We start from the raw sequence: 13,589 nt of genomic DNA, 5'->3' as shown, positions 1-13,589 counted from the left end.
GAAGTGGATCTGAGTGACATTAAGACACATCTGATCTGGTCACTGGGCTGTAACAGAGCAATCTCAAAAGCCAAGCAAACCTTTATAGTAGTAACAGGATCAGGGCTGCATAGGGGGCCGTGAAGCTGGAGAGTTCTGACATAAAGAGTGATTATATCCTGGGGAGTTAAGAGATTCAGTAGGAAGAGATTCTAGTGGTAAAGAACCTGTCTGCCAATGCAAGAGACATCGAGGTGCGGGTTCCATCCCTGAGTTGGGAAGGTCCCTTGGAGGAGGGCATGGCCACCCACTCCAGGATTCTTCCCTGGAGAATCCCATGGACAGAGGAACCTGGCGGGCTAAGGCCCATAAAGTTGCAAAGAGTCGGACACGACTGAAGCAACTGAGTACACACATGGGAGATTAAATGCCAAAGGGGATGGAAAATGGGGAGAGGGGGGACATACTGAAGAAGGATTTGGCAAAGTGGTTTAATAATTTTCTATTCATAATAACATGCTTAGATTTATACCATCGTTTAATTGTTCTTTAAATGTTTCCTTAGTTGTGTGATCCAAAACATTCAACTACTGAAAAGAACAAATACTCCATCTTGTGGCCAGAAAAAAAAAAAAAACAACTCAGCACTTCAAACATGACCATAGTCAGCTGTTTTGTCTTGAATTCTTTCCCTCATTATTATAAATATCGGTATTGAGGGAAGCAGCTTTCATTATGAAGCTCCGTAACGCAAAAGATTCCCTGCCTGACTTCTCAAAAGGCTTCGGATGAGCTGTGTCACTCTCAAGACAAGATTAATTGATTAGTCCCTTTATAATTAACAGCTATAGTATTCTGCAAAAGATACAGGCAGAACTGTAAATACTATTGGACACTTTTTTTTTTTTTTTGGCTGTGCCGCATGGCAGGTAAGATTTTAGTTCACTGACCAGGGATCGAACCTGTGCCCCTTGCAGTGGAAGTGCAGAGTCCTGACCTTTGGACTGCCAGGGAATTCTCCGCAGACTGTTTAAAGGGACAAAGTCATAGAGAGTGTAAACAGCCAACTGCAAAGAAATCCATTCATTTGATAAACCTTTGTGTATGCCTGTATTATTGGGGTTTAACAGTTAAAAAGGGCCTGCCCTGTTTTACAGAGCCTGTGGTGTGGTGGGGCTGGGCAAGTGTACTGGGTGCAGGGGAAGTATACCCAGGGGGGCACCTGATTCTACCTGGGGAGTCAAGAATAGCTTTACAGGAGACTCTGAGCAACTGTGCAAGGCAAAGAAGGATTTCCCAGGTGGACTGAGAGGGAGAGCAATTCCAGACCAAGCTAAGGGCATGTGCACATTCAAAGCCATGATGTACACAGGCCCAGTAGCTTGGTGTGGCTAAACCCCAGAACATTAACCAAACTATAAGGACGACTCTCAAAGAACCTAGTGAGGTTTTTCTCTTTTGGTTAGTTGTTGGGATGTTTTCCTGATATTTCTTTCTGATTATTTCTCTCCGATGTTTATTCCTTGACAGGTGGAAATTGAGCAAAAAAAGAGTTTGAAGCTGGACTTGGAAGGAGACGACATGGAAAATCCCAAGGAGTGCGGGGTCCAGTGATGAGGCTGTCTTGCAGGGGTTCCTGACCCAAGCGGCCCGATAGGATGTCTTCCTGAATAGCTGAAATTCAAGTCAGTACCTAGCATGGCTCCTCCCTGTGGGGAACAGGGTATGGAGCGTCCTGTTTGCAGTTACCTGTATTCTAACAGGAACCCTAAGGTGGCTGCCTGAGAGAGGCTCTGACTATGCTTGAGGCTCTCGGGTCCCCTGGCCTGTGGAGCTTACCGTATAATTAAGCCTCGTCTCCACTCTTGCTTATCTCACGGCTCTTGCGTGTGGCTTGTCGTGACTGATAATAGTCAGGAAAAGACCCCCCCACCCCCGCCGCCCCCTACAGCATTGGTGCAGTTCCTTCCTGATGTTCATCTGTCAATCAATTTCTGGAAAACAGTTTCTTGAGAAGTTAATTAACCAAGACTCCACCTCCATCATTCCCTCTAGAGAAAAAATGACAAAAGGTACAAAACCAATTTCTTCTCTGGGTCTGCTAGACCTTTCATGGGTGTCTCCGTGCTTCAAATGTTAGCACTATGCAAGAAGGACGTTTCTGAAATGTTTTCTTCCGGGTTCGAGATTGAAACGCTTTTTCCATCTTTCTAAAGTGTCAGTCCCAGGGTTCACCATCCTGGGTCACAATAGACAATGGGGAAAAGGGCACAATAGGATGCTTTTAAATTCCGTAATTAGCCCTGTATTCTGCAGAGTGGCTGTTGAAGGGAAAGCAAAATTGAGCTATTTTTCTTCATTCCGGGGAAAAGGAACGTTCATTTTGAGATAATATTCAATTCAGGAGACAGCTTCAAGCTCAGTGATTTTCTAAATTCACACTGAAAAATATATGCCATTTCTGACTCCTGAAATAAATGGATACATATTATCTCAGGCATTTGTCAAGGGCATTTTGGGAACTCCATTTTATACCTCATAGCCAATAGACAGCTGTGTGTCTCTAACTCAGACTTTACAGGAAATGTAATTTGAAAAGATCATTTTAAAAGCTGTTTCAAAATTAAGCTTGTATGAGTTTTTCCTAAAAATCCACAGTTTGATAATCACAGTATTCTAATAGATCTGAAAGGCAGAAGACTCTAGGGTAGAGATAGGGGGAAGCCATATTTTTCTAATGTCGGGAACCTTAAATCCTGATTCCAAGGGTCTAGGACACTCAGTATTCTTTCTCTTCATCTGCTCCTGCTCACATCCTGTACCTCCGCATCCCAAAGGGAATACTAGCTCAACAATTTAAAGGCAGCTTTTACTTGCCTTCTTAGTTCTCTGATGAAGAAGAGAGTAAGGGGGGCGGAAAGTACGCCTATCAGATTCATAGATGACCCAGAAGTAGACACATATATCTAGTCTGTTGACTAGTAGATTCAGGATTAATTCATCCCATGAATATTCACTGAATTCTAACTATGTACTGACATTGGGATATAGAAATCATTATAATTTTTGAAATATGTGAACATAAGACTGAAACTAAAAGGATAAAATTGAACAGGCATTAACGAGAGACTTCCATATTCTGAGTTTCTTAAATGCAACCTTCTGAGTATAGATGAGGGCACCTGTGTGTGTACAATGTGTGTGTTAATGGGAAAGGTGTTAGAAAGTCCTGGTTTCACAGCAGTTTTTGTAGGAATGTTTTCATAGGGAAATGTGAGTCCAGCTTTGAGTTAGGGGTATCTCACGGCTAAACGGACACACTCGGCCTGTGGTGACAGAAATCCAGGGAGCCCTGCACGCGGCACAGCTCAGTCCACATCTGCATGGAGGACTGGGTTCCCTTCTGGGAACCGCATTTTAAGAGAGACATTAATAAATTATTGCATCCAGAGTCAGGTGGCCAGGACCATGAAGAGTCTGATTATATGTGGAACCAGGAAATAGTTCCCCTGAAGAACAGAAGATATAGCTGCAAAGGGAAAAAGAGAGGATGATATAATAGCTACCTTGAAATCTCCATTGAACTATAAAAGGGGAGAGGAACTGGATTTTTCCTGTGTTGCTTCAAAGGGCAAAAAGAGGAGCTTAATAGATGACAGATGTTTGCTTCAACACAAGAAAGAACCTTGTAATAGGAGTTATTCTAAAGAGGAATGGACTCAACTAGTAGAATTTCCAGTTGCTATAGATACCCAAGCAAAAGCTAAAATAACCCATCTCTCCTAAATGCCATGAAAGGGACTCTAAGATTGGATGTAGGCAAGGTTCTTACCAAGATACCTTCTACATAGATGTTTAGTTTCAGCAGTAATAGGACTCGAACTCTACCTGGTTTTAGTTTGTAAGTGGCTTTTCATGCTCTTTGAAATACGGTGGGTTCCTCTAGAGGTCTTTGTCAAGTGGGGGGACTCCAAGGCATAGTCCTTCCCCCGTTGTGCTAAAAGCTCCTGAGGATTCCTCATAGAAGCACTGAGATGGGTGGAAGAGTTGTCAAGGTCAAGCGTATTCTAACACCTTCTTTACCCAAGTTGAGAGCCCTGCACCCTCTCAAGAGCTCCGCTTCACCTGCTGGCATCGCGTACGTATTGGTGGTTGGAGCCTTTTTTCCTATTGGTTAATTCTCATTGCCTTTGTGCTTTACCTGGATTTTTTTTTTTTTTAAACCAAGGGTTGGAAAACTTCCTTCCATGCTATCTACATTCAAATTATCATTCATTTTTAAAAACTTAACATCTTGATTTCATCAGATTTGTTTTTCCTCTGTATTTTACAAATTGTTTATGGGTAGCATTTAGGGAATTGCAAAATGTAAGACTACTTATTTTTAGACATAGTTTCTATGTAGTTTTGTTAATAGCCTACATAGAAAACACAGTTGGACAAATACCTTTTTGATATGCAGATTGTAAGTTTGCTACCCTGGATTTCTATTTTGTGTGTCTATAGCCACAAATATTCCTTTTCTATGTTACCAGTAATGTGAAAATATTAGAAGTGAATTCATTTTACCAGTACACAGACTGTTACTATTAGAACATAAATTAGATGTCCCTTGATATCAAGAGCTGTGCTTTTTTTTTTTTTTGAGGCTGGTGACTTGCTTTATGACTTCATAGTAAAGGAAGATAAGAAATGCTCTCATTATGATACATCAGACAAGAGAATATGAGGTACTTTGGGGGGAGACCATTAACCCCCCCTTTGCCACTCTTACTCTTGTGAACATAGTACTAGTTATGTCTTATCAAAATTTTGTATTTCACTTAAATATAATCTGGACAGTTTTTTTTTTTTTTTCTATTTTGTCCCCCGCCCCCCACCTGCCCTGACCATCCTGCATTATTTTCAGGGTTCATAACTCTTGAGAACGTTATTTTGGAGGTGGGGGGCACTGCGTGGCTTGCAGAATCTTAATTCCCTGACTAGGGATTAAACCTGGGTCACCACATTGAAAGCTCTCAGTTATAACCACTGGACTGCCAGGGAATTCCTGAGAATGTTGTTTAATGTAAAATATTTCTTATTTGAAATGAGAGTAATTTCTTTTCAGATCTTATAGATGAGGGCAGGAGCTTCAAAGTGTTAGCCGCTCATTTGTGTCTGACTCTTTGCAACCCCTGGACTGTAGCCCGCCATACTCCTCTGTCCATGGGATTCTCCAGGCAAGAGTATACTGGAATTCAGTTCAGTTCAGTTCAGTCGCTCAGTTGTGTCCAACTCTTTGTGACCCCGTGAATCGCAGCACGCCAGGCCTCCTTGTCCATCACCAACTCCCAGAGTTCACTCAAACTCATGTCCATTGAATCGGTGATGCCATCTTATCCTCTGTCATCCCCTTCTCCTCCTGCCCCCAATCCCTCCCAGCATCAGGGTCTTTTCCAATGAGCCAGCTCTTCACATGAGGTGGCCAAATTATTGGAGTTTTGGCTTTAGCATCAGTAGGTCCCCAGAAATTCACATTCCCAAGAAATGTGACTCGTGGAGGCAAGAAATGTATCTTATTCTTTCTTTCTACTATCTAGCACCAAACTTGGAATATAATAAATTTCAGCTACCTTAAATCCATGCCGATAGGACAAACATATTCATGTAATAAAGAAAAATTATTAGGTATTCAGTAAATGTTTGCTGAATGAATACTGACCCTGAGACTCCAAGACTACCTAACCCTTCCTTATCATCAAACATCATTAACCTTAAAGCATACAAGCACGCTTTCATTTCCTGGAGCACTTAAGTAATTTCTTTTCTTGCCTCCACTGTCAACTAATAACTGTCAGCACTTAAGCACTTAATGTGCAGCTGAATTTAAACTACAGTGAACCTTACTCATATTGAAAAACATTTTTGTGCCCAAAGATAACAGCAGCACAGATGCTGTCAATAGTCTGGATTACTGATTCAGTTTTGTTCCGGCAAGTCAGAGAGCTCTGTGAGCCCGAGCCTTGTCTCTTCGAATGGTCCGTGGGAGAAGGAAGCATTTGCTAGAATCGTGGGCAGTCTTGTGTGCTAGGTCTTTCGTTTTCCCTAACAGTAACCACTCACCAGTGTCGCTGTTTATTTTGTTATCATAGTAAGAAGGAGACCTGATAGTAAGGAGGCCTGAGACAGTAAGCTGAAACTTGTCAAGTAACATCAGGATTTCAGAACTGCTTTAAATCTTGTAAGTTTCATGGTGGTGGGAAAACAGAATGATCCGGAAATTTTCCTCCAACTCTTGAAAATATTAAGTTGATGTGAATAGGAAGCGCTGCCATCGAGCCTACTTTTTAAATTTTTCTCCGTTGGGAATGGTAACTTTAACTCTTCTATGAATGATGATTGTAAGTTAATTCTGGCATATCTAGAGTTTAGGTCATGTTAAAAATGCAACAGGAACTTCAAACAAAACTGGCCAAAAAACTAAATCCACAAAAAATATCATCCAATAAAGGAATTATCTCTTAACATTTCACTAATAAGTGTCATCCGAACCGTGACAGCTTTTATGAAATTAGTCATAGCACTCTCACCAACTTCTAAACATGTTTTCTAAACATGACCAATCTTTAAGTGCCAATTCCCTACAAGTCACCGTTTCTTCATTTCTTAATTATGTTCTTTGTAAATGAAACTTGCTTTCGATATTGTGGCTCATATTTATGTATTTAAGGAATTAAAAGTGAAAGATGTTTAAGGCAGTCAACAAGGTAGAAAATAAATGTGTGTATCAGTAGTGTTCTCCCATGTATTCACTAAACCAGGAAAATGGAATTTTTACATTTCTATTAATGGTGCCTTAGCAAGTCTGGTTAAGAGTCTAGTTCTTTTAACAACTGGAAAAAAAAAAGTATCTCTGAATTTGTAATATTCCAGGCCTGTAAAGACAGAAAATATCCATAGTAATGTGTTTGGTAGTGCCTGAAGAGAGGCAAATAATAATGGCATTTAATGAAAAGTTATGAAAGAACAGAATCAAAAAATATAAAGTACAGAGAAATGACAAATAGACCACTGGCCACCAAACCTCAAAATATGTGAATGAGAGGTCATCCCTTAAAAGTAAGGAGCTCCAGGAATACTAAGTTTGCCTGGCAGGGATAAACAATAGAGGTAATTGAGTTCAACAAGTATTTGGTCAAGGTTCTGTCCCAGCAGCCAGTTCTGTAATGGGAGCTAAGGACACTGCGGACTGCTGATGTAAAGAGAACCAGGGTTTCTAGGAATCTTTAAAGGACACGGTCATAGAGAAAATCATCATGGCAAGTCACTGGCTATTTTTCCAATTGGGTTTCAGAAACCTCAGCTAAAAAAGTGAAGACGCTGGACTAATTGTTCCCTCAGGTCCTTTCCAGCTCCACTTGCATAAACGATGCTCTGGTGCCACCGTTCGTCATAATCCATGTCAGTAGGACTCTTCATACAGTCTTGAGAAGCAGGAAGTTTAGGATATGAATACTGGGGAAAGCAGCTGGCCCATCTTTCCCCTTTTTATGTCTCTATCATTGACCATCTGCCCAGATGACCCTGCAACCCTCTATTTAGAAGCTGCCTTCAAAACACAGAGAAACATGGTGGATCGTAATCTCATTGGCACCCTGCTCCGGAAGTTCCCCTAGCATCATCCAGCACAGCAGTGGTGTGAGGGTGAAGAGGACTTCACAGGATTTGGATACTACCCGAAACAGAAGTAGGTCTAACCCTCCAAGATATGGAAGGCTGACCAACAATTTATAAATATGTCCTTTTATATAAAAGACTTCGGAGATCGAAGGAAGAAAAAACAGGAAAGATTCTGGGAATATCTGTCACATAGTTATGGCAAAACCAGACTAGAGAAAGGGCCGGTCCTCCCTATCCGATCTTTTAGTAACAGGAAAATATAACTATTAATTTTTTTAAAACCACATACAAGCTACACAGTAGCATCTCCTTTGTGGTATGTGTTAGTATGATTTTGTTTCTAGTACTAAGAGTTGGTCAAATGTAATGGCTTAATTCCAGCCAGCCAGAGGAAGAAATTCCAGCCTCCTCCTCCTTCCGGCCCCATCTTCTGCCTCAGATCGAGCCCTCAGCGCTGGCTGCGGACTCCCTCTAGCCGCACTGTGACTGACGCCTTAAGCTCCGCGGTCTTGCCTCCGTGTGCTTCAGGGTCAGTGCCCTCATGTGGTTCCCAATGGGAGCAGCTCTGGGGAAGCAGATGTGCACTCAGGTCCTGACAGCAAGCAGTTAGTTGGACCAGAGCGTCTAAGGGTTTTGAAGTACTGAGGAAGCAGAGGGAAGAATATGAACAGCTCTCACTCTGAGTCAGTGTTCATTTAACCTTTGTGTCAGCCTGCCAACAGAACCTAGAGAAAGTTTACCGTATTCAGGAAATGAAACAACCAGTGTGTTAAGCCTGGAAGTGATAAAAGAGCACCCCCTCCTCACTCTCCACTTGTGATGCTCATCGTGAATTTCAATATGTCAGGATGGAGGGACCCAGGGTCCCAGTGAATGATTCAGCTGGTCCAAGGCTTGGGTTTTTCTTTCTTCATCATCCATCCTCATTCAGTGTTGTGATTTATTTTATGTAAAAAGTTTACTTAAAAAAATATGTGCCTATGTAATAAAGTCTACACACTGGCTAACTCTAAGGAGGTGAGGTTTTGTTTTCAATTGTTCTGCTGATTATCATCTGTAACCCCCTTTTTGAGCTATGAAAAAGACCTATTAATAAAAACTTTTAAACAAAATCTGTCACGATGCAAGATTTAATTTGATCAAGCATAATAAAAAATGTTTAAGACTCATCACCCAGTTAATACAGTGAGTGATCATAAGTTGACAAGTTACCAAGTGATTTGTATCCTAAGTTGTTTATCATGAATATACTTTAGTGAATTCAAGATATATTTTCTGCATTCCTACTTTGTGCCTAATTCTGTAAGAAAACAGTTCTTACAGGGATTTTTTTGGCAGTAAGAAAATACATATATAAATAAGTGAGAAATATAAAACAGAATATAATCAAATAACACACTTATTTATATTATGTTCCTGGCATATTGTTCAGTTCAGTTCAGTCGCTCAGTTGTGTCCGACTCTTTGCGACCCCATGAACCGCCAGGCCTCTCTGTCCATTACCAACTCCCAGAGTCCAGCCAAACCTATGTCCATTGAGTCGGTGATGCCATCCAATCATCTCATCCTCTGTCGTCCACTTCTCCTGCCCTCAATCTTTCCCAGCATCAGGGTCTTTTCAAATCAGCTCTTCACATCCGGTGGCCAAAGTATTGGAGTTTCAGCTTCAACATCAGTCCTTCCAATGAAAATCCAGTACTGCTCTCCTTTAGGATAGACTGGTTGGATCTCCTTGCAGTCCAAGGGACTCTCAAGAGTCTTCTCCAACATCACAGTTCAAAAGCATCAATTCTTCTGTGCTCAGCTTTCTTTATATTCCAACTCTCACATCCACACATATTGTTAGCACTCAACAAAAAACTGTTTAATTCACTGATGAGTCCAAATGACTAATGTCAACATAAATGCAGGGAAAAAAATCATTATGGACTAAAATACTTGGGAGGTTTTCATAAGAAAGACGGCTTTTCAGTGAGGCCTAGAGGTGGGGATAAAATTGAATTCAGTGGCAAGAGAACAGGGGTTTAGAGTTGGGAAGAAGCAAATGTAAACATAGTTGGATTAAGAGATAAGCCTCACCTGGGTCAGGGGTTCATGCACACCAAGAGGTACGAGTGACAGAGGGGCCAGCTGTGGGAGAGCTGGCCTCCAGCTTGCGGCTGGACTCAGTCTCGTAAATGCCATGGAGCCACTTGAGGATCTTGCCAAGAAAGCTTTATTCTGGAATGACTAATCTGTCTGCAACGTGCAGGTTGTTTTGGTCTAGGGGAAAGATTAAAGGCAAGGAAAATAAAGGGTGGTTTTTTGTTTTGGTTTGGTTTTTTTTTTTTTGGTGTAAACAAGAAAGAGAGATCTGTGTTTTGTTTAGTTCAAACAGACCATAGACATCTTATTGCAAAATACAGTTATCCACAAGGGGAGAACTCAGGCCAATTCAGTGGTGCCTACTTTGAGAAAACTCTATCCTGAACAGAACACACAGAGTTTCATAGCCTAGTCGGCGCAAAAGTAATTTATATTAGTAACTTATCAGGTATACAATAGGATGAAAAGCCAAATAGGAGCATAAGGTTTTCTTAGATTGTGGATATTCTACTCCTTCCCCCTATCCTTCCCTTCCTATCTGCCCAGAGTCCTCTTGAGCAAATGTTGAGACCTAATTGTCTAGTTCCTGTGCTGTCCCAAGGTTTTAGCTTTCTAAAATCCCCCTTTCTTTTAATATCCAAGTGGAGCAACTACTCAAGTAACTGTTGGGAGCCAAGTATGCTTCCTGGGGTTCCTTAGGATGTAGGGGAGGAAGGGCTGGGAATGAGAGGAAGTGAAGACGAGGATTTAAACGTCTTCCGTGTCACCTGTCAGCTCTCACTCTAAACTCCTCTCAGCTCCTCTTTCATCACTTCCTACTGTGTGCTCTGTATTCCTCCACGCTGGGCCCTTTCTGACTCCCTAGACATAATAACATGACTGAACACTTAGGTAGTACTTATACTCTGGTGACACCACCTGTACCAAGTATTTTAGATCTTATTTAATGACGGCAGCCCCCTCTCTCCATGCGTCAAGGCACTAATAATTCAAGGCTGGTGGTACAATTGATGCTTACTTTAGTTTAAAATCAATGGTGAGTATTTACAGCAGGGAAAGAACCTAAAACAAAGCATCACATATCCCTGTTTCTAAAGTTCATTGCCAATAACCCACAGAGGGAATTCTTATTAAAGATCTTTCTCACTTAGCTCTAGCTTGAGTAAAGGCACCAATCCCTCAAGTCCCCAGACTTACTGTTTCACTGCCAAGGGAGAACTGAAAACTCTTCTTAAAATCCCATCTTAAGTGGGAATTAAGTTTTGAAGTTTCAACACTCTTGAAAATCACTTAAATTGTCTACAAAATAGACTAGGGTGTCAGTCTTTATGAAAGTCACTCTGTGACTCTCAATTTTTCAGCTTCTTCATGGAGGATACCACCCGAATCATCACCACCCAAAATCCCAGCCCCCTGAAAAGTGCCTTCCAGTTCATGGTCAATGTGGAGAAATCATTCAAATGAGTCACACAATTATTCCCTGAGTTTAGCAATGTGAATTGACTGTTTCAGGCTTGACAGCATCTTTTATCTGCCTCACAGATCCACTGAGTGGAATGGCAGACCAAGTAACTTGAACAGAAGTACATCCATTATACTTCACTTTATTACACAAGGCAATTTTTAATTCCACTCCATCACATCCTGTTATGGACCCAAGAAAAGATGCTGAAGTATCTTTCCATACCAAAGAGAATTATGTGTTAGATCTCAAAGAGAACTTATTCACGATTTTTATTTAGAGGTCTCAAAATTACAGATAATATTTTTCAGTAGGAGTTAAAACCAAAATACAGGTACTTTTCCCAAACACAGTCTAGGTCTCAACAGAAAAGAATGGGATGAAATCTATTCTCTACCTGTCAAGAGCAGACCCAGGGGTCAAGACTTCTCTCTTAGCCCCCTCTGCTCTCCTCCCTTCTCTTCTTTTCACCAATAGGGATAAAGTCCCAGAAGCCCAAACTAATCTGCTGACAGTAGCAGAGAAAAGGATATATATATAATTCAGAAACTGGGACAGTCTCCAGTTATTTCTTCCCACATTGAACTCTTTTTGAACAAGCCCCCATTGTACATCTTTTCTACTGCCTTTAATGCTTATCTGCTGCATTTTAACATTTTATATTTATTGGCTTTATCCTCCTCATTAAAAAGCAACAGCTATTATTGCTTTCTCAGTATATGGCCAAAGTGCACCTAAACCAAAATGAGTCAGCAAGTGTAATCAACATGCAACTGAATATGACTAAAATTCATTCTGTATTTTAGTTAAGACTTTCTTGAAGTCAACTCCTCTTTCCCTTTCTGAGCCTCTGCAGTCTGGGAAATCTACTGCTGCTTTTCTTTCTCTATGCACCTCAGAGGTTTACTGATGTTAGAAATGCTGCAAGAATGCTGAATTCTCCCAGTTTGCTCAGTTCAGTTCAGTCGCTCAGTCGTGTCCAGCTCTTTGCGACCCCATGAATCGCAGCATGCCAGGCCTCCCTGTCCATCACCAACTCCTGAGTTCACTCAAACTCACGTCCATCGAGTTGGTGATGCCATCCAGCCATCCATCCTCTGTCGTCCCCTTCTCCTCCTGCCCCCAATCCCTCCCAGCATCAGAGTCTTTTCCAGTAAGTCATCTCTTCACATGAGGTGGCCAAAGTACTGGAGTTTCAGCTTTAGCATCATTCCTTCCAAAGAAATCCCAGGGCTGATCTCCTTTAGAAGGGACTGGTTGGATCTCCTTGCAGTCCAAGGGACTCTCAAGAGTCTTCTCCAACACCACAGTTTAAAAGCATCAATCCTTTGGCGCTCAGCCCTCTTCACAGTCCAACTCTCACATCCATACATGACACTAGGCAGTACAAAACTTATGCCTCAATTTCACTCTCTTAATAATTACATCTAATAAGGGGATGACAACTGCAATGCAAAAAAGAAATGCTCAGTGCAAGGGATACAAATATTTGGTGACCAGATTGAATGTTGGGGCAAAGGAGAATCAACAATTTAGACCTACTGAACCTGAGTGTGTTTATCCTGCAAGTCTTGCCAGTAGCCTATCAGAAAACTAACATTTAAAAAATCCAAAACTTGCTGTTTCTTTTGCTACCAAACTAACAAGTATATACTAATATATTCTCTCCTGAGACTTTAAAATGATGAACTTAAAGAGTACTCAAGACAAAGCAGGACAGACAGGAAGCTGCAAAGGTTTGGAGGAGAGTGCAGCTGTTGGTTTGCGGCAAGCAAAACAGAGACCTGCACACACGGTCTGGGCCGTCACCCTGTGCTGAGCCTCGGGCCTGTGTCTGCTGGAGCAGGGCGGGGCTGAGCGCTGAAACTCAGGCTTCGGAGGCCGCACCTGGGGAGAGGACTCGGGTTGGCAGTATGGAGACAGCCTGCAGTGACTGGAGCATGGTATAGGCCACAACCAGGGGTGTACGTGAAAGTCTAGGCCCACCACAGACATCCGATTCAGGAAGGGGGAGTGGAAGGATGTGTGTTCTTCCGCAGAGCACCAAAATTGCAACTAGCTGTTGAACAGCCATGGACAGGAGGCTGCTGGAACCCACCAAAAAAAAGGTACCCCACATCCAGAGACAATGAAGAAGACGCAGCAAGACGGTAGGAGGGACGCAATCACAATAAAATCAAATCCCATACCTGCTGGGTGGGTGACCCACAGACTGGAGAATAGTAATACCCAAAGAAGTTCTTACACTGTTGTGAAGGTTCTGAACCCCAGATCAGGATTCCCAGCCTGGGGGATCCAACAAAGGGACTGGGAATCCCCAGGGAATCTGGCCTTGAGGACCAGTGGGATTTGATTATAGGTCTTCCAGAGCACTGGGGGAGACAGAGACTCCAGTCACAGA

The 13,589-nt window shown here is 42.0% G+C and overlaps 1 protein-coding gene across 8 annotated transcripts in view; it reads left to right on the top strand.

Annotated features, from left to right (window-relative positions):
* The window catches only part of STON2 (stonin 2), a 184,864-nt gene extending 176,111 nt beyond the window's left edge, over window positions 1-8,753 (top strand). For all 8 annotated transcript variants that reach the window (XM_070797958.1, XM_070797957.1, XM_070797956.1 and 5 more), the window contains one exon: window positions 1,510-8,753. In XM_070797958.1, coding sequence (XP_070654059.1) covers window positions 1,510-1,593 — 84 coding nt within the window. In that variant the 3' untranslated portion in view covers window positions 1,594-8,753. The remainder of the gene's footprint in view (window positions 1-1,509) is intronic.
* The last annotated feature ends 4,836 nt before the right edge of the window (window positions 8,754-13,589 follow it).

This window comes from Bos indicus, chromosome 10, assembly GCF_029378745.1.
Source record: "Bos indicus isolate NIAB-ARS_2022 breed Sahiwal x Tharparkar chromosome 10, NIAB-ARS_B.indTharparkar_mat_pri_1.0, whole genome shotgun sequence".
Taxonomy (NCBI): Eukaryota; Metazoa; Chordata; class Mammalia; order Artiodactyla; family Bovidae; genus Bos; species Bos indicus.
The sequence above is the reverse complement of the archived record's forward strand: the minus strand, read 5'-3'. Positions and strand labels throughout refer to the sequence as shown.